Below are 21,661 nucleotides of genomic sequence, written 5' to 3'. Positions count from 1 at the left end.
TTGTATGGCAGCCAACGAGGAAAATATGAAAGTTTAAAGCACGGGTTCCAAGCCAAAAATGGTTAATGAGGTCCTCCTGTTTCCTCTGATAATCAGGAGTGGGTGCACGTGATACCTTGGGAAAGATGTTTCAAAAGCAGCCTGTCATCATGGTGCTCGGGTTTTGCCATGAAGAGATGATCAGGTAAATTCTGAGTACAGAAATCCATAAAATCTATAGTTATTGAAAAAACAAATTGATGTTAGGATTTGTGCAAGTTAACTTCCAGCGTGTCGGCAAACTTTTGGTTGCTCCTTCTGTAACGGACCACTTAACATTTCTCAAGACTAGTCCATGACTGTTTTCACATCTCTCTTTGGAGGGCTTCTGCTTCAGCTTGCGTATCGCCAACTCTACACAGCTTTGTGGCATCTGCAAACAGTTTTAGCTCAGAGTCAACATCAACCTCAGCTAGAAGGTCATTGATAAATATGATACATAGTACTGGGCCTAGGGCACTGCCCTGTTGTATTTCACACATCACTGGTCTCCATTTTGACATCCTACCATTGACCACAATCCTCTGTGTTCATAATCCATCTCATTATGTGAACATCTATTCCATATGGTTAGACCCCGGACAAGAGACGATTTGATTTTGGACAAGAGAGGTTGAAAATGCACAACGTACATAAATCAGGAAAGGCAAAGTGTCAACAATGACCCCAATGAAACTTGGGTGAGGTGATTTAAGAGAATACCGAATCAAAGTCAAACACTTCGTTCGTCATTGTCGATTTGAGAATCTCCATAATGCCATGGACTTCTATCCACTCATCCCAACTCTCTCCTCCTCATACGTGGTGACTTCAACTGTCATCATGCCAGCTGGCTGGGTGTAGGTACCTCGCACACCAGCCAAGGCACCTCAGCAAAGGACTTCTGCAACTCATTGGGACTGACACAATCTGTCAATTTCCCGACCTGGGTATCAGTCAATGAAGCATCTTCTCTTCTAGACTTGGTTATGACAAACATCCCTGCAAATGTCTGCTGTGCTTCTTCTGCTCCAATCGGTCATCTGACCATATGCTTGTTAGAGTGGACATCTCTCTGGCCATTCTCAGAGAGCCTCCTCAGTGTCGACGAGTCTGGCATTTCACTCAGGCCAACTGGCACGGTCTTCAAGCAGCCATCAATCATCTGGACTGGTCTCCCATTTCTACCGCCTCTGGGAATTCTTCCAAAGAAAATTGCTCTCTCTCATGTACAGATTTACCCCATCTCGTCTTCAGTTGTCATACCCTTCCTCCAGTCCATGGCACACAGAATTGTGTGTGAGGCAGTTGCCCTGAAACAACTTACCTTCGCCTCCTGGAAGGCAAATCCAACGGAAGTCAATCTCATTTCCTTTCACAAATCCCGGAACAAGTGTTTGTCTACCCTCAGGAGAGCCAGGAAACACACTTTCTCTACTCTCAAGACTGAACTCTCAAAAATCCCTCCCTCCTCCAAATCCTGGCGGCGTCTTGTCAAATCTGTTTCTGGTGTTTGTTCCCCTTCCATCCCTTCCCTTACCTCAAATGGCGACACAGCAAACACTGCACGTGAAAACGCTGAATGCCTCAACTCTGTGTTTGCCTCAGAATCGTGTGTCCCAAACCCATCACTCTCTGTACCCACCTTACCCAGTCATATGCAGCAGCTCCTGGACTCTGTATCCTTCTTTCCTGACAAAGTGGAGAAGTTTCTGTCAAACCTCGACTCTGATTCTGCAACTGGACCAGACAGCATCAGCCGACGGTTCCTAAAATCCTGCTCTGCCACTCTATCTCACCCTCTCTCTCTGTTCTCTTCACTCTCTCTGTTGCTCAAGGTCATCTACCATCTGCTTGGAAATCAGCCAACATTACTGCTCAACACAAAAAGGTGTAACAACAGATCTTTGCAACTACAGACTGATCAGCCTGCTCCAAATCATCAGCAAGGTCATGGAATCCATCATTGTTTCTGATATTAAATCCTTCCTCTTCTCCAATGGCTTAATCTCTGATCATCAATTAGGATTCAGACCAGGTCATTCCACTCTGGACATGCTGCTTCTGCTGTCTGAACAATGGATGGATGTCCTCAATGTCAAACAGGAAATTGGAGCTGTCTCCCTTGACATATCACATGCCTTCGACACGGTCTGGCACCCCGCTCTGCTCACCAAACTCTCCTCCTATGGTATCCATGGAAATCTCCACACATGGCTTGCGGACTTGCTCTCCGGTCGCTGTCAACATGTGGCCTTGAATGAAATTCTCTCATCTCCCCTTCCTGTCCAGGCTAGAGTTCCTCAAGGCAGTGTTCTGGGCCCAGTGCCTTTTTTGGTATTCATAAATGATCTTTCCGACTCCAGAAAATCTGCTCTATCTCTTTTCTGGTGACTCCACTCTCTGCTGCTCCATATCTCAACCCCTAGAGCGGCAGGCAGCAGGCTCTTCACTCTCTGCAGACCTGGAAAAAATCAGAAACTGGTCAAACAAGTGGAACCTGTCTTTCAATCCAGACAAATCTCACACTCTCACACTCTCACTATGTCTCTCCGAAAAGACCGTCTGGACAACCCTCCCATCTACTTTCTTAACAATCCTCTTGAAGAAGTTCTGTCACTCACGTTCTTGGGTCTTACTATCAGCCATGATCTTTCCTGGGAAAACCACATTTCCAAGCTGGCCTCCAAAACCAGTCGCCGACTGGGCATCCTCCGTCGTGCGAAATCCTTCCTTGGCACCTCTGAGCTCCTCACCACATACAAAGCTTTCATCCACAGCTTGATGGAATACTGCGCTCTTCTCTGGGCTGGTGCTCCTGCCTCACACCTAGCTCGGCTTCACGCAGTGGAAACCAAAGCTTTCAGGATCATTGGTATCTCCCATGATGAAGCTGATTCTGCGGGCCTTTCACTCTGTCACCGCAGGCAGGTTGGTTGTCGGTCTCTCTTCTACCGACTCCTCTCTGGCCTCGTTCCCCTAGCTGTCTGTGCTGTGTACCCCAAATATTCCTGCAGGACGCACAAGAACTGCCAGCAACCTTCTTCTGATGAAACTGCCAAAATTAAGACTCTCTGCTCACCTTCACTCTTTCATTCCTCTTTTTTCCTACCTCTGAACCAAACTACTCCCACCTCTGAACCAGACTCTTCAGTCCCATTCCTCTCTCCAGGTCTTTAAAACAGCTGTTCACCACCATCTGTTATCTTTCCTCATCCAAAACCTTCATCTTTTCTACCCCCGTAAATACACCCCAAATCCACCTTGTTTGAAATTCTTCCCCCGGGCACCCCCACACCCTCCCCTCCCCCTTTCCCCTCCCCCCTCCCCCCCCGCCCGGCAATGCCGGGTACTTCTGCTAGTACTATATAATACCATTCTATGGAAAAAGTTACACTCCGTACTTATGTCTCTTAATCACATACTGTTCTAATATCAGTTGCACCATGACTATGTCTATTAATTACGTACGTATATTTTAAACCTTCAGACCCTTGAGTCCTTTAAAGACTGTTTAGACAGTCCTTTTAGATGCTTTTAAGAATTTATATCCTTTAGGCCCCTTTGACATTCACACCGCTTGATACCCTATTAGATCTTTACACCCTTGTGAACTGCTAAGGCCCCTTTAGACAACTGAGACTCACACCTTCAAACCCTGTAGACTCGCAGATCATTTAGACCCCGTTTTTGTATACAAAGTCGAGGCTCGTGCAGAGCTAACACATAAAAACATAAACATAAAGTTCTGTCAGACCCTTGAGACCCTTTGACTATTTGGACCTTTTACCTGCTACAGACACCCCCTTAGACACCTAAACTCCTTTGACCCCTTTAGACCCTAACTCCGATTGGAACATACCCTTTAGACCCTCAGAACCCTTAAGACCCCCATAGACCCCGAGTACGATTTGCACCACTTAACCCTGAAGACCCCTTTAAACACACACCATGCAAGCATCAAATGAGTCTTCTTGCACTATACAGACAATACTATTTTCAGCAAGTAATGTGCGAACTCTACCTACTCAGAGTGTGGGAACTCTGCTGGTATTACTGAAACGTGCATTTCATACTTTTATTGTTACTTCTACTTTTCATCCTAATTCTTCAAGATCTACAAACATGCAAAACCCCTCCCAAAAATACACAGTGGTAGGCCCATAGTTAAGCTTTAAATAACCAGAGGACCTTTACTAGTATTATTGACACCATAGCCACTAAAGGCAGCCGTTGGCGATAGAAAGCACGGTGTCTTAAAATAGGGAGCCCACCAACACCCCAAAACTTGAAATTATCCACCCAGGTTATGGTGGGACGACCAATACTGTTCTTCCCCTCCATCCATCCTTCAATATGAGCTAACACCACACTGCCAGGTCTTCTCTCTCTTCCAATATCAGTATTTTGCCATCTTCCCCCTTTTGATAACATTCAGGAGACCATTACACGCTTTGAACTGTTTAGACCCTTTTGACCCCTTAGAACCTTTCGACCTTTATAACCCTTTAAACCGCTTGATCCTGAAGACCCTATTAAGACCATTTGGACCTATCTTTTGACTCTTCCTTCTGACTTTCAAATTCTTTATATTTCTTTCCCTCTTCCTCGTACTCTCCAGCCGCTGCTAACACAATAAATTTGTTTGGTGAGGTTGCCACAAGAGAATCGATTAAAACTGAAAACGATGGCCCCGACAGCATTTGCAGGAGTACCATAGCATTGTATACATTGGAGGCCGCCATGTTGTTCAGCTGTGCCGAATACTCCTTGGCCGAATACTGTTTTCCGTTGGAGTGCTTACTTGAGCGCTTTGAATCAAACTAGCCGCTTGGTAAGAAGCAAGCAGCTTGCTAACGGAACACACCCATGTTCTATCAGCCCCTTTCTTGCTGTGCTTGAGCTTAGATACAGCTTCGTCCTCCCCTCATTCCCCTCACCCATTCTTCCTAAAGTGTCCCTCAACCTTGCTGTGACTGCGTATCCCCGCTTTCCTTGTGTTCTGTTCTTTATTCTAGCTCTTGAAATCACGAGTCTCAGGTTTGGGAAATCCTGCATTTTAGGTGTCTAAATTATTTCCACATATTTGAGATGTCTTTATATATTTTTTTCTGCATATTTTTGGTATATTTTAGACCAGTAAAGGTACCCGGCATCGCGGGCAACGCCGGACCCCTCCTCCCACCCCTTCCCCTCCATCATGCAACCCGGCTATGCTGTTTCAGACTATGTTCCACAGGGGCTAATTATTAGGGGACTTGAGGGGAATAATTAGGGTTTGTTAGAGGTAATTGAGGGGAAAAGGGTGGAGGGGTTCTCAACTTGCATTTGGTAGTGAGACCTGAGGGTAAGGGGGGAGGGGTTGCGACTTGCATTTGGTGGTGGTCGTGGTTCGTGTACAGTCATTGGTCTCTCTGTCTTATACTGCCTCCTTTCTGGTCTTGCACCCTCTGCTCTTTCTTTGCTTTGCCCCCTAGTTTTCTGCAGGGCTCACACGGAGCAACATCAACCCATTCTGGTGAAACTACCGAAATCCAGAATCACTGTTCACCTCCATTCATTTGTTCCTCTTTTTTCATGCCTGTGGAATCAACTTCCACATTCTCTTCAATCTCCTCCTTCCCTCTAGGTCTTCAAGACAGCTGTTCACCACCATCTCAGATCTTTCCCCAATCCAAAAGTATTATATTATTGCGGTGGTGAAAAACACACCCACGGGGGAGTTGTATCCAACACGTAGGGAACCCTGAGTTAGATATTTCATTAATATGTGTGCTTCGACAGGTCCCTGCCCTTTGTACAGAGGATGGGGAAAAATGCATTGCGTAGGATTACTTAGGCTTTTGCATGCAGGTCAATGAAGACGTGACATGAGAGTGCAGCGATGATCCTTTGCTCTCTGGAAGACAACCTACCGACTCCTCTCTGGCCTTGCCCCCCCAGCCCTCTCTGGGCTGTCCCCCAAATATTCCTACAGGTCGCACAAGATTTGCCTGCAACCCTCTTATGGTTAAACTGCCAAAATCAAGACTTTCTGCTCACCTTCACTCCTTCATTCCTCTTTTCTCCCGCCTCTGGAACAAACTCCCTCACTCTCTTCAATCCCACTCCACCCTCCAGGTCTTTAAAACAGCTGTTCACCACCATCTCTTACTTGTCTACAGACAGGACAGGCGTGCCAGAATCACATGGGGAAAAGTAGAGAGGAAGAAATGAGAAGAAATAGTGCGAGGCTTGAGTGCGGCCTCACGCTCACCCCACAAAAGCAGTTGTGCTGGAGTGGAGGGCAGGGAAGGGAAGGAAGGGAATGTGGTGGTGTGTTGGTGCGATGTCTGCAGAGTTGTGTGTGTGTGTGTGTGTGTGTGTGTGTGTGTGTGTGTGTGTGTGTGTGTGTGTGTGTGTGTGTATAACTGTGTGTATAACTGTGTGTATAACCCCCATCCAAAACCTTGATCTTTTCTACCCCCGCTAATTTCGGTCCCCTTGTGTTTTATACCTCTCCCCCCCCCCCCCCCCCCTCTCCCCTTCCCATGCCTCCTGCCCCCAAGCCCTCTCCCTCCCACACTTCTCCCTGCTCTCAAATGTTGTGGTTGTGTGCTTCCCCTTCTCTCCCCATCTTGTCTTCCGCTCCCTCTTTTTGTATATTTTGTTTGTCTGGTTGATTTGTTTGTGAAATAAATGTTAGCTCTTTCACGAGCCTCGATTCAGTATACAAAAAAAAAAAAAAAAAAAAAAAAAAAAAAAAAAAAAAAAAAAAAAAAAAAAAGAGTGCCCACCAAGGTCCGTGGAGCTGCTGCGCTACTGTTTGCCTTCCACGAGCTGTCTGCCTTTATTGCCTGAACAAGTGTGCTGACCAAAGGGCTCCAAGGGCAAATGGCAGCAGCAGTTATACACACACACACACACACACACACACACACACACACACACACACACACACACACACACACACACACACACACACACACACACACACAACTCTGCAGACATCGCACCAACACACCACCACATTCCCTTCCTTCCCTTCCCTGCCCTCCACTCTAGCACAACTGCTTTTGTGGGGTGAGCGTGAGGCCGCACTCAAGCCTCGCACTATTTCTTCTCATTTCTTCCTCTCTACTTTTCCCCATGTGATTCTGGCACGCCTGTCCTGTCTGTAGACAAGTAAGAGTGTCTTAAACCCCACAAGGATATTTACATTCCAGGAGTAATTCATTTCTTTGTGTCTTTTCCTGCTTGTAAATACTTGCTTGTGATCATTGCCTTGCTGTAAATACATGCCCTTCACTTTTTATCAACTGCTTTCAAACCTGCCTGGCTGTCCTTTTCCTTCGATATAGTGTGTACATAATAAATAGATGGGCTGTTGTGTCCTACTAATTCGCTCTGAGATAGCAAACTCCAACCCACGGGTTCGCTCGGCCGTACTTAAGAAGTAGACAGGGTGTGGAGTCGAGAGCGTGGTTCCTCAGTTGGAAATACCATACCACCAGTAAGGTAACGCAAGCTAATTGGCCTTGGGCACGAGAACCCTGCTCCTGGGAGTTTTCTTCTGGATCCATCTTATCCACCTCCATACATCCTCTCCTGCTTCCCATTCATCCCCACACCCATTGCTTGTCCAAGTCTGCCTCAATCTTGGCCTTTTACTCTGCTCTGCCCCCCCACCCCCTCCTCTCTCTCTCGACTACTGTTCCTCTTGTCCTGTTGCATCCTGACCCGTTCAGTGTACTACTACTAGTAATAGCTCCTCCACGAGCCTCGACTATGTATAAAATAAAAAAATTTAAAAAACGTTTCCAATCACGTATTTGGCCCTACCTCTTAATGGTGAAGAATCACTTAGAAATTCTCGTATACGGATTCGAATTTTCACCAAAATCGAATTGATTCTTCCTACACACACACACACACACACACACACACACACACACACACACACACACACACACACACACACACACACACACACACACACACACACACACACACACACACACACACACACACACACACACACGAATATGTCCACAACTTTTTGAGATATCATGCTATCAATAACAATATCATACAAACACACAGATATGCATGGGTGAAAACACAACCTCCGGCTACCTTCGGTGGGGTGGGTATCGAGAGGAGAGGTGAGGAAACGAGAGTAGATAAAGGTGTAATGGAGTTGCATCTTGCCCATAAACACACCTAAACAACCTTTCGAAAACCTCAGCTCTTAGAATCCACCAATGAGCGTGCTCCGGACGACCCACGCCAATCTAAATGTATTCTTACCGTCGAAGTTTCTTCCTCTTCTTAGGTTCTTCTTCTTCGCTTTAATGACGTATTGAGATCACTGATCTCTATACTAAATGGTTGGAGGAAAAGCTCTTTTTTGAAGCTCATATTTGCTCATCTGTCCGCCATCTTTGCCCTCCCTTGAGTTCTCGTAAGCAGCATACATTATGGTATTTCATAAATGGTACACAGATGGTATTTCATAAATACTATAACAATGCTTTTTTTAAATCGGGGAATGGACTACAAGCAAATCGGAATGGAATAAAATGGGAAAGGAGAAAAATCAAGTAGGAAGGTGGAATTTTCGAAGGAAATATGCACCTTGAAGCAAATACTTGTATCGGCGCCCACGGTACTACGTCACTTCCGGTTAGTGCACCCTTCGCGACAACAGTCACGTGATTGGATACGTTGAAAACAACCACAAAAGGGCACGTGTTACAGCTTACTTCCGGTAGTATCACCCTCACCTATTGACGCAAATAGGAATTTTCTGTGTGTGGAATAGCAATATGGCGGACGTAGCGCTTCCGTTGGCTTTAGGACCGCCCTATCAATAAACGTTTGGCACCCGATCCAGTTGGTTTAGAGATCAGTGGTTTGAACACAAGAGACCGTTCAGCCTATCATGCCTCCGCTTCATTAACAACATATTCCCTGGATATGGGATATGGGAAGAATTTCCCTAGATATGGGACAATAAAGATTATTATTATTATTATTATTCATTAACCCCGTTAAACCCCCATTGAGTGGTCTAATGGAACTATATAAATCACGTAACTACTTCAAAAGTATATACCTGATTTATATAGCGAGTACAGTATTTTAAAAATGACGTGGAGGGAACACAGCCATACTAGACAATACTCTAATATACTTCTCCAAAGGTTAGTTGTATTAAATCTTATTGGAATCTCAAATCGTTTAGATTAAATTGCGATATTTGTTTGTTTATTTGCTTTATTTTATACTTTAGGTGTAATATTGATTCAAATCATAAATAATTTTAAATTTTTCACAGAACCTTTGGAGAAGTATATTAGAGTATTGCCTAGTATGGCTGTGTTCCCCCCACACCTTTTTCACAATATCTCGCATTCAGTATCTAATCGTTACTGTGCAAAGCGAATGATAACGTGATTGCTGGAAGTGAATTTTAGCGGTTTTATGATCGCCTTGAAAACTCAGAAAATGCTAAACAACTGTCAGACGACAATGTGACGTATTTGTGCGTTGTGGAACAACCTTAAGACTTAAGGGGGTGGTGTAGCTTTGCCACGTCAGCGATAGCATCCGTTCCACTCAACTCAACCTTCTTTGAGCAATGGCTCCCAAGCAAACTGGAAGTAAGCAACCAAGCTCCGAAGAAGACCTTCTCCTGCAGGACTTCAGCCGCAACATATCAGTCAAGTCTGCGTTACTGTTCTACGGCAACGCTTTTGTCGTGTCGGCGATTCCTATATGTGAGCGAAATGCGGCTGCCTGATGTCTAAAAGCCTGACGTAGTAATCCCGAGTACGAGCATCGGGTCTAGCCAGCCTGCCATAGTATTCTCCCGAGTACGAGCACCGGGTCTAGCCAGCCTGCCATAGTAATCCCGAGTACGAGCATCGGGTCTAGCCAGCCTGCCATAGTATTCTCCCGAGTACGAGCACCGGGTCTAGCCAGCCTGCCATAGTAATCCCGAGTACGAGCATCGGGTCTAGCCAGCCTGCCATAGTATTCTCCCGAGTACGAGCACCGGGTCTAGCCAGCCTGCCATAGTTAAATCCCGAGTACGAGCATCGGGTCTAGCCAGCCTGCCATAGTAATCCCGAGTACGAGCACCGGGTCTAGCCAGCTTGACATAGTAATTCCGAGTACGAGCACCGGGTCTAGCCAGCTTGCCATAGTAATTCCGAGTACGAGCACCAGGTCTAGCCAGTTTGCCATAGTATTATCCCGAGTACGAGCACCGGGTTTAGCCAATTTGCCATAGTAATCCTGAGTACGAGCACCGGGTCTAGCCAATTTGCCATAGTAATTCCGAGTACGAGCACCGGGTCTAGCCAGCTTGCCATAGTAATCCTGAGTACGAGCACCGGGTTTAGCCAATTTGCCATAGTAATCCTGAGTACGAGCACCGGGTCTAGCCAATTTGCCATAGTAATCCTGAGTACGAGCACCGGGTTTAGCCAATTTGCCATAGTAATCCTGAGTACGAGCACCGGGTCTAGCCAGCCTGCCATAGTAATCCTGAGTACGAGCACCGGGTCTAGCCAGCTTGCCATAGTAATCCTGAGTACGAGCACCGGGTCTAGCCAATTTGCCATAGTAATCCTGAGTACGAGCACCGGGTCTAGCCAATTTGCCATAGTAATCCTGAGTACGAGCACCGGGTTTAGCCAATTTGCCATAGTAATCCTGAGTACGAGCACCGGGTCTAGCCAGCTTGCCATAGTAATCCTGAGTACGAGCACCGGGTTTAGCCAATTTGCCATAGTAATCCCGAGTATGAGCACCGGGTCTAGCCAATTTGCCATAGTAATCCCGAGTATGAGCACCGGGTTTAGCCAGCTTGTCATAGTAATCCCGAGTACGAGCACCGGGTCTAGCCAGCTTGCCATAGTAATCCTGAGTACGAGCACCGGGTTTAGCCAATTTGCCATAGTAATCCTGAGTACGAGCACCGGGTTTAGCCAATTTGCCATAGTAATCCTGAGTACGAGCACCGGGTTTAGCCAATTTGCCATAGTAATCCTGAGTACGAGCACCGGGTTTAGCCAATTTGCCATAGTAATCCTGAGTACGAGCACCGGGTCTAGCCAGCCTGCCATAGTAATCCCGAGTACGAGCACCGGGTCTAGCCAGCTTGCCATAGTAATCCTGAGTACGAGCACCGGGTCTAGCCAATTTGCCATAGTAATCCTGAGTACGAGCACCGGGTTTAGCCAATTTGCCATAGTAATCCCGAGTATGAGCACCGGGTCTAGCCAATTTGCCATAGTAATCCCGAGTATGAGCACCGGGTTTAGCCAGCTTGTCATAGTAATCCCGAGTACGAGCACCGGGTCTAGCCAATTTGCCTTAGTAATCCCGAGTACGAGCACCGGGTCTAGCCAATTTGCCATAGTAATCCCGAGTATGAGCACCGGGTCTAGCCAGCTTGCCATAGTAATCCCGAGTACGAGCACCGGGTCTAGCCAACTTGCCATAGTAATCCCGAGTATGAGCACCGGGTCTAGCCAATTTGCCATAGTAATCCCGAGTATGAGCACCGGGTCTAGCCAGCTTGCCATAGTAATCCCGAGTATGAGCACCGGGTCTAGCCAATTTGCCTTAGTAATCCTGAGTACGAGCACCGGGTTTAGCCAGCTTGTCATAGTAATCCCGAGTACGAGCACCGGGTCTAGCCAGCTTGCCATAGTAATCCCGAGTACGAGCACCGGGTCTAGCCAGCTTGCCATAGTAATCCCGAGTAAGAGCACCGATCTAGCCAGCTTGCCATAGTAATCCCGAGTACGAGCACCGGGTCTAGCCAGCTTGCCATAGTAATCCCGAGTACGAGCACCGGGTCTAGCCAGCCTGCCATAGTAATCCCGAGTAAGAGCACCGGGTCTAGCCAGCTTGCCAAAGTAATCCCGAGTACGAGCACCGGATCTAGCCAGCTTGCCATAGTAATCCCGAGTACGAGCACCGGATCTAGCCAGCTTGCCATAGTAATCCCGAGTACGAGCACCGGATCTAGCCAGAATACCATAGTAATCCTGAGTACAAGCACCGTGTATTGGCAGCTTGGTGTTGTATTTAGTAAAATGGCCGTGCTGTGTGACACTACTCATTGTGTGCGGCATCATCGGTTCTTTTTGTTTGCCTATGCCAGGGCTCTACTGGCGCATATGGCAAATGGACCTGATCCAGTCTGCACTGGTCTTCAGCCTCGTCACTGTGATCAGCACCTGGCTTGTTGGCACGGCGTACAAAAACCTCAAGTTTATCCTTAAGCACAAGTACGTGTCGGTTTATTATTCGGCTGTCTTTTCTGTATGTTGTATTTTATTTAAAGACTATCTTTGCTCTGGAATATGTGCCACCATTCAACCAAAAAATTTGTGAATAGTATGACATCTTGAGGAATTCATTCAGAACTGATGGAATGTTATTCTGTGAAGCAAAGTGTCAATATGTTTCGGCATATAACATAAACGATGGATGTTACCAACCAAGTTTATAAAGAGCATTTACTCGCCATGGGATATAAGGTCCAGCTGATGCTACGTCAGAGCAAAAAAAATTAAAATCGAAGGCCATGGATTAATTATTACCAAAACCGGAGTTTTCATCAATTTCATCAGTTTTCCTCATTACGTGAAGTTTTCATCAGCGATCTGTATTTAATTTCAAGTTGAAATTAGCTTGTGCTTGTTTTGCACTTAGCTCCTCCACTCTTTGTGGAGCTGTCTCAATTCAATGTTTGAAAACTGTTTGTCATTGTTATTACCCCGCACATTAAGCGTAATGTGGGCTTGAGCAATATTGGTTCACTGTCTGTCGACAGACATCAGTTTATGATCGAGGAACAACTTCATTTAAATTTTATGTTATATTTTGAACATTAATCAGAACATGAATTGTAACACTGACCTGCAGCTTCGCGGTAATTTGGCTCTGAATGTGGCAAATTGTATGGAATCTTGTCCTGATCATGCGCACACACAGAGGAGCGAGTTGGAAAAAAAAAATCCTGTGTGACTGTCTGGTAGTCAAACAAAGTGGAAAATTATTCTAAACAGGAAATTTACTGTTTAGGGATGCCATGAAGACACAAATAACAGGCACGAATTACTAATTTAATGTGTTAAATATGGTGGTGTAATACATACTGCATCAACACAAACGTCCGACAACAACACAAATGTCCTACAACCCTCAAAATCTTTATTTTATTTCATACTTTAACAATGTGGAGCACAAATCGCCATTTTGGCACTTTCAACACCCTTTCATTTAGCAGTAATTGGACCAAATATTACGGTATTTTTTTTTTACATCTCCACAAATCAAATTTGGTGCTGGCAGACCCCACCCATGTCCTTGTTTATCAAGACTCCGTGGGATAAGGTGTTCTATGTTGGCATTTTAAAAGGCCATTTTCCCTGCAAGAGCGGCGGTTAGCCTTGCGGTCCCCATGACAATGTTCTCCATTTTGCCCTATTTTCTGCATCTCCCCTTGTTAACCCCCTGCCCGCATTTATTCTTTGGCCATCTTTAGCCAAGTCTTTCTCGGTCTTCCCCGTCCTCTACTTCCTTCCACATTCATTTCCATCACTCTTCTCAACCGGTCACTTTCATCCTTCCTCAACACATGACCAAACCATCTCAAACTGTTTCTCTTCACAGCATCCATCACAGACTCTATTCCCATCATCTTTCGCAATTCATCATTTGGCTTCCTCTCTCTCAACGATACTCCACACATCCACCGAACCATTCGCATTTCCACCCTTTCCAGCCTTCGTTGCTGCTCTACGTTCATTACCCATGTCTCGCTCCCATAAATCATAACACTTCTCACACATGCAGCATACACCTTTCCCTTCAGCTTCAACGACACTCCCCTCCTCGTCAGCACGCCACTCAGTTCCTGAAACTTCTTCCATGCGCATCTCACTCTAGCAACCGTTGCCGAGTCTGATCCACCTTCTCCATTCAGCATGTCTCCTAGGTAAGAAAATGTTTTCACACCTTCCAGCTTCATGCCGTCTCCAAGATCCAACTCAACATTTTCTCCATCTGCAGCTCCCTCTGTGCACACCTTACACTTGAATGTAGCTGCCACACTGGTTAATGACCCTCTCAAACCACTACATTTTTGATGAACCCACTCAGCGCACATTGTACATTGAATCGAGTTCACTACGACACCTTTCCTGCACATAGCACATGGCCACTTCCCAGTTCTTTCCACCTCACCACATGCTTTACCACTTGCCATCACCTTTGTTTTTCCGATATTCACCTTCAGACCTTTCGTCTCCATACATTCCTTCCACTTGTTCATCTTCTCCTTCAGTCCATCCATACTTTCTGCAATCAACACCAGATCATCTGCATACAACAACTCCCATGGTAAACCCTCCTTTATGTTCTGAGCCAGCACCTCCATCACAGCTACAAATAGTAGTGGACTTAGTACCGACCCCTGATGCACTCCCACCTTCACCTCAAACTCACCACTGTTCCCGTCCTTCATCCTTAAAGCTGTGCACGCTCTTTTGTACATTGCCACCACTACTCTGATCAACCATTCCTCCACTTCTAACTTCCTCAATGCCCATGTCACTACTTCACGTGGAACCATATCGAATGCTTTTTCCAGATCAACAAACCCAAGAAACGACTTCTTCCTCTTCTCCATGTACTTCTCCTGCAACTGCCTCACAATAAAAAGCGCGTCTGTCGTTCCTCTTACTGGCATCAATCCAAACTGCATTTCGTCAATCTTCACTTTCTTCCTTATCCTCCTCTCCAACACCCTTTCCAATACCTTCATTCCATGCTCCAATAACTTTATCGCTCGATACGAGCCACAGTCCAGAGGGTCACCTTTCCCCTTGTATAGAGGGACAAGGGTACTCAGTTTCCAAACCACTGGAATGCGGCCTTCTTTCACCACCAGATTGCAGATCTCTGTCATTCTCTTCACACCCCAATTTCCCGCTGCCTTCAACATATCTCCCACAATTCCCGTCGGCCCTCCCGCTTTTCTACTCTTCATTGCTTTAATCGCTTCCTCAACTTCCTTCTCGGTTATCTTCTCTGCCGGTCCTAAAACTGGGTTACTCTCTATGTTGCCATCCCATTCATTCTCTGCATTCAACAGTATTTCCATATATCTCTTCCATATTCCTTTAATTCCATCTGGGTCCACAACGATTTGTCCCACTTCATCCTTCAAGCAACTCACCCCCATCACATCACACCTCTCTTTCGCTATCTGCTTTGCCATCCTGAATACCGCTCTCTGACCCTCTTCCAAATCCAAGCGTTCTCCGAACATTTTCCGACATGCCTCCTGCGCCTTTGCTACCTCTTTCTTTGCAGCCTTCTTGGCTGCCTTATAACTTTCATGCTCTTCTTTTTCTGCCCCCGTACCCTTCGCCTTCTGCCACTCCTTGAACTTCTTCCTCTTCTCGTCAATCTTCTTTCCAACTTCATCATCACACCACCATGTTTCCGAGTGCCTCGGTGGTCCTTTTGTCCATCCACATTCCACATACCTCACCAACGGCTCCCAACAGACTTTCTTTCATTGACATCCAACCACTTTCAAGCTCAACCACATCATCCTTTACCATATTCAGCCTCTCTTTTAATGCCTCCCTCACTGTCACCTCTTTCAACCTCCACACCTTAATTCTCGGATGGTACTTCACCCGCCGAGCTCTCCTCGCACCTTTCAACCTTATGTCGCAGACAACCAAGTGGTGCTGTGAAGCAGCCTCCTCCCCCGGGATCACCTTTGTGTCCCGGAGGTGGCCCCTATCTCGCCTACGCACCATCAGGTAGTCAACGGTTGTCGTCGACCCACCTGACGTGTATGTAACAAGCTTACTATCCTCTTTCTGGAACTGAGAGTTACAAATCAACAAATCAGCTCCATTAGCAAACTCCAAAATCCTTTCACCTTCTCCATTTCTCACACCATATGCGTAACCCCCATGAACTCCCTCAAAACCGTCCATACTCCTTCCCACATGTCCATTTATGTCTCCACCTACCACAACAACTTCCTCATCTTTCACGTTTTCCATCAGCTTTTCTATCGCACACCAGAACTTGTCCTTCTCTTCATCACTCCGACCAACCTGCGGAGCATATCCCGAGATGACGTTCACCAAGAGCTTTCCAATCATCATTTTCACCATCATCAACCTATCACTCACTCTAGTCACACTCACCACACTGTCTACAAACTCCGCAGAAAACAGGACACCAACACCATTCATGCCCTCTGGGCACCCTTGCCACACAAACTTGTATTTCTGTCCCTGCCTACCCTTCACCATTCTCACACCACATTGTTCTATGAACTCTCTAATTTGTTTTTGGACTGTACTTCACCAGGATGCAGTGGGGTTGTTATTACTTGCATAAATATTTTTTCCCTGCAGAGTTGCTCAAAAGCGTGAGGATGCAATTTCAAAGGAAGTGCTCCGTAAGCTATCTGAAATGGACAACAAAAAGATGAACAAGAAGGAGAAAGATGAAAGGTATGTTGATTTGCCCATTTTATTTCCTCCTGTTAATGTTTGAGTGAATAATTTGATTTTGTTGGGATTTCAGGATGGCCCTTCTGAGGCCACAAGTTTGCACTGTGGATGTCATCTGGAATGCTCATTGTTTATCTGCAAAGTCCCACGCAGCCCCTCACATTGTCTGTCTGTGTCTGTACGTCCGTCTGTCACGCTATCTCCTCCTAAATGGTTGCGCAGAAATTCATCAAACTTGGTAATTATGATCTTCACATGGCAAGAAGGTTGCAAGAGCAGTATCGGTTTTGGCCCCACCCCCTGTAGCAGGGTGAAAAGGTCAAGTCCCGAAAAACGCACAATTACGGACACATTTGAAAACGTTTTTAAATGTAATTACATCCACCACCAAAGGTGGATGGAGGTTGTGTTTTCACCCCTGTTTGTCCGTTTGTCTGTCCGTTTTTTTGTACAAAATATCTCAAAAAGTTGGGGATGAATTTGGACTAAACTTGTTGGACAGGTTGTGTGTGTGACATGAAGAATCGATTCAATTTTGGTGAAGATCTAGGTCCAGATCCAACTAGTAGAATTATAAAGTGATTCTTCACCATTGAATGATATGGCCAACCAGGCGGAGGTATGCTTTGTACTGAATGCCGTTCTAGTCTTGTATATGTAATCAACATCAGGGGGCGCATGAAATATGTAATGATTACTTGCATTTGACCCCTGGGTTCATGTTCCGGGGGTCGGAACTTAGGGTGATTGGTCAAAGAGGGGAAATATTTTTTAACTCAAAATTTGATATTGGGTCATTCCTGGTGGAATGTTTTTTGCAATCTTTCGACTTTGCTTTAAGTGGGAAGCGTGGGGTTTCCAATTGCATGCAATCGACTTCGCTCTCATCTTTTTTTTCTTGCATTGAGGCAACCATCAAAATAACTAGAGCAAAGTGTCTAGCTTTCCCTTGTCGCCAATATTCTGGATGGCATTCCTGCTGCTGCAGTCAAACGCTGCACTCACAACTTGCTATTTATTTTCTCCAAACGTTTCAACCTCTACTGTACCAGTATTTACCCAACCTCCTGGAAGCACATCTTTGTCTGGCATGTCCAGAAGAAGGGTAACGTGTTTGATACCTCCAATTCCTATCCAATGGCATTGACCTCCAATGTCTCAAACCATGGAGTCTCATCAACAAACAATATTTAACCCACCTCAATCCTGCTCTCTCCAATATAGTTCTCCCCTCCCTGGCTCCCTCGCCACCCACCACATTAATACTAGTGTCCCTTAAGGCTCTGTCATCTCACTCTCACTCCTTCTTTTAATCAACGCCTCCTCCTAGCTAATAACTACTCTGTCCATGACACCACCCTTCATTCTTCCAAAAGTTGTAAATCTCGGTATACCTCCTCCCATTCCTTTTCCACAACAACTGCAACCACATAATCTCCGCAGACAAAGCCACCTCCAGCAAAACCTCTGACAAGCTCTCCTCTCTCCTTTGTCGCAGTTTTCTCACAGCTCTCAACTTTTGTGGAAAAGTAAAATCCTCTCAACTTTTGCCTCCATCAATCATTATCTCAATGGGGCTCTGACATCCTTTTCTCTTTCAATAATTCCAAGACTCAAACCCTCATATTCAAGATCACAACAGCCACCCATCCTCGACTCGTGTCTAGCTCTCAACTCCAGTGGTCCTCCTCTATTAATATACTCGGTGTCACCATCATCAGCAATCTCTCCTGGCACACTCGTATCCTCACCAAATCTGCCAACATGAAAGTTGTTTTCTTCATCACATCTTACAAGTATGTCAACTTCCATCAGCTTCTCACCCTCTGCAAATTCCATGTTGGATCATTGATGGCATACTGCTCCCATGTCTGGGGAGGCGCTCCTCCATCAACCATCGGTATTCTATATCATGTCCAAGCCAAAGCTGGCTGACTGATTAACGATCCTACTTAGTCTGTCCAGCAATCTCCAACCTTTAGCCCACTGTCGAGCAGTCTCTTCATTGTGCCTCTTCTCCTGCTACTACATCTATCACAGTCAGTGTCAAAATCTGTTTCTGTCCTCTGATTCGATCTGTTCCCATATGTCTAACTTCAACTCTTCACCCTTTCTGTGTTACCCTCCCTCACCTCCATTCTAATCGCCATGCCGCCCCCTCCTCCCCCTTCAACACCTTTTTTGAAACAGCCTCCTTAGCAGTATGTTCCCGACTTCTATAAACTTAAGACTGGGCCTCTGTATCTCATTTAATTACTATATATTTTTTGCATCTTCCTTCTTTGCATTTTCAACAAGGTGGCCCCTCATGGCTTTGGGTTTGACCCTTTCCCATTGGTGTTGATTAAAATCAAACTTTTTTTTTATCCTACCAAATACCCTAGATTTGCTGGACAAATCAATTTTTGCTATTGCATTCCAAAATGAAAGGTTAAATTCTGTAAAAACGCATCTCTAGATCGTCTTGCACTGTCTTATTACTTAGCATTTTGCTGTTTTTAAACTGATCATAGCTTGTGTATTTGTCAATGTTTTTTGTTTTTAATAACTTGCAAGCATTACTTTCAAGAAATTAAAGAATATCATATTTTTAAAAGTGAGGATTGTGAGTTATGATCATTATCAAATGTTAAGCAGCCAATGCAGGTGAATGAGTTTGTCAGTGATTTCTGTGGAGGTAGCTATGGCTTACCTTCCGACGCCCTCGAGTTTCTGTGAAGCGTGACATTTTAAAGCCGATCAGGAACCCCAAATGACAACGCGTGGCTCCTTCCCAGGCCACTCCCCTCTCAAAATTGCTGGGAAATGACGTTGCAAGAGTTATATTTTGTTGATCTTGTGTTGGTGTCTGCACATTGATGAACTTTTAACTTTTTCAGAATCCTGTGGAAGAAGAACGAGGTTGCAGATTTTGAGGCGACTGCTTTTTCAATCTTTTACAACAACATACTTTTCCTGCTTATGGTTGTTGTCGTCTCATTTTTCATTCTCAAGAACTTCAATCCAATGATGTATCCTTTTCAAAAATATATATTGTTTTATCACACCATTATGGAACGTGTAGTATTTTGCATTTTGTTTTGCTGCCCTATTGAAAGTTTGCAAATCAGGAGATTACACTATAGCACATGACTATTATTGGCGTCATTGGCCGGGGAGGGTGCGGTTGTGCCGCTGATGCAATTCCCCAGGGTAGGAATTTGTAATTTGTTCATTGTGCCGGGATAGCTCGCCTACTCTTTGCGAAGTACACTGTGGGATCTTTAACGTCTGCTAGCAAATGGGACTCCCAGTCTATCGTCCCTCCGAGCAATGGCACACATTGATTCCTCGCCCTGCACGAGAAACACGAGGTTGACAGTTTATAGCTGGGTCGAGATTCAAATCCAGGCTAAACAGCTCATCGGTGAGTATACATAGGCCAACCCTTACTCATCTTGACCGCATTTAACATTTATTGGGTTAGAGAGACTATTGACCGACTTTTATGAATAAGCAGATTTCAGCTTTTTTTTGCTTTAAAGTGGCCATTTTCTCTTTCCCACCCACTGACATCATGGCAATGGTCATTTAAACTTTTTTCTTTTTTTAAAACATTTGCGTGCAAAAAGATTTCTTTTTTTTTACGCTAATTGTTTGACGGTGATTTAAAAAAAAAATTGGTTGTTTTTTTGACCCTCCACCCTCTCTCATGCATCTCTTCCATTAGGTTTGATTTCTTTTGTTTAATAACGAGTGCATTTTTGTTGTTGTTGTTGTTGTTTATTTCCAGACTTTTTTATTTCAGTGTTATCCTTAATTTGCACTGACCCAGTAATTACATTTTCTCCATGGGTTTATCAGCCGGGCTGATTGCCCTCCTGTCTACCAGTGGTTGTTGATGTAGCCTCTTCACGACACTGCAGAACATGTGGCAGCTTCTCTGCATGAGCCTTCCTGAGTCCAGGGGGTGGGTGCAACTGTGTATCCTTTGACAGTCTCCTGAAAGCACATGCACAGTTTAAAGAGTTTCTCCGAGAGTAAATTTTTGCAATGCATATAAACATTCACGGATTACATAAGGGATGATAATACTGTGAAGAAGAAATGAAAAATGGAGTTACATTTGTGCTGTCGATGAAGAAATAAGGATAGTCGAAAGTCTCCATCTCCAATCACATGAATAGGATCATCCTGAAATGTCTATCAAAATATTAGATGACGTAAAATAAATTGTCAGGATAATGTTGCCTCGTTGTTTGAGTCAACTTTATTGAACCCATTCATTTGCATTGAAATTTAACCTAGCATTGACCCTTTAAATATGTTTGTGACCAATTTGTTTTGCTCAGTGTTCTGTACAAGTTTATTTTCTAACAATAAAACAATGACTTTCATTTGTCGGTTTTATTTCTTACTAGCTGGGATGCCCGTCAGAGCTAGATGTCTCGAGGGACGGGGAGGGTCAGAGGTGAGGGAGCATGAACATTATGATGGTCCAAATGAAGTGTTAAAAAAAAAAATCTAAATTCCTCTGTTGTCTGTATGCACCCTTGTTCCTCTATATCAGATAATTTGACAGCCCAAAAAGCAATGAGATCGGAGTTAGTTTGGAGGTGACACCAGATTATTTTTTTTATACAATATATTTTTTTCCTTCAAATTTGGATCGCAAGCATTGTTCTTGGGGTTGTGATCAGTGTTTTAGCCTTGTGTCAAAAGTTATCGGCCGATTTGCTTCAGACAAAGCTAAAATTTACAGGAAGCGTGGCTGTTGCACAAAGCAACATCTTGTTCAGTTATTTTAAAGTCAACTTGTGGTGCAACCTCTAAATGTTACCGAAATAAGCTAAGATTTGGCACAAATAGTTATTGGGCAATACCTAACGGGCGACTACAGCCGAGATTAAAATTTGGAATTTCATTTTTCGGACCATCCTTATGAACATGGAGTGTTGTATTAAAATTTGCATATGTAATCAACAGCTTTCTGTCCAAGTTTGACGTGTTCTCAATACCCTCCACCAAATCTAAGACTTAAAAATAAACAGTTCCCATCGTCAAATATCTTCAGGTCTTTTGGGGCTTCGGTCTTTGGGGTCTTTGATGTCTTC

General features: G+C 44.9%; 2 protein-coding genes across 6 annotated transcripts in view; one reads left to right on the top strand and one right to left on the bottom strand.

Moving 5' to 3' along the window:
* The window catches only part of PM20D1 (peptidase M20 domain containing 1), a 52,311-nt gene extending 43,606 nt beyond the window's left edge, over window positions 1-8,705 (bottom strand). Inside the window, exon 1 of one of the 5 annotated variants that reach the window (XM_068112376.2) lies at window positions 8,635-8,705. The gene's annotated coding sequence lies outside the window, so the exon portion shown is untranslated. Of the gene's footprint in view, window positions 1-8,133; window positions 8,468-8,634 lie in introns of those variants that run through there. The other 4 variants (XM_068112375.2, XM_068112377.2, XM_068112374.2 and 1 more) reach the window with 4 other exon arrangements.
* A 683-nt stretch (window positions 8,706-9,388) lies between these two features.
* SSR3 (signal sequence receptor subunit 3) lies at window positions 9,389-20,944 on the top strand. Its single transcript, XM_068112371.2, has 5 exons — window positions 9,389-9,779; window positions 12,179-12,305; window positions 16,470-16,568; window positions 19,448-19,579; window positions 20,383-20,944. The coding sequence occupies exons 1-5, from the start codon at window positions 9,641-9,643 to the stop codon at window positions 20,447-20,449; spliced, it is 564 nt and encodes a 187-aa protein (XP_067968472.1). The 5' UTR covers window positions 9,389-9,640; the 3' UTR covers window positions 20,450-20,944.
* Window positions 20,945-21,661: the final 717 nt, after the last annotated feature.

Source organism: Myxine glutinosa, chromosome 4, assembly GCF_964187855.1.
Source record: "Myxine glutinosa chromosome 4, kmMyxGlut1.1, whole genome shotgun sequence".
Taxonomy (NCBI): domain Eukaryota; kingdom Metazoa; phylum Chordata; class Myxini; order Myxiniformes; family Myxinidae; genus Myxine; species Myxine glutinosa.
The sequence above is the reverse complement of the archived record's forward strand: the minus strand, read 5'-3'. Positions and strand labels throughout refer to the sequence as shown.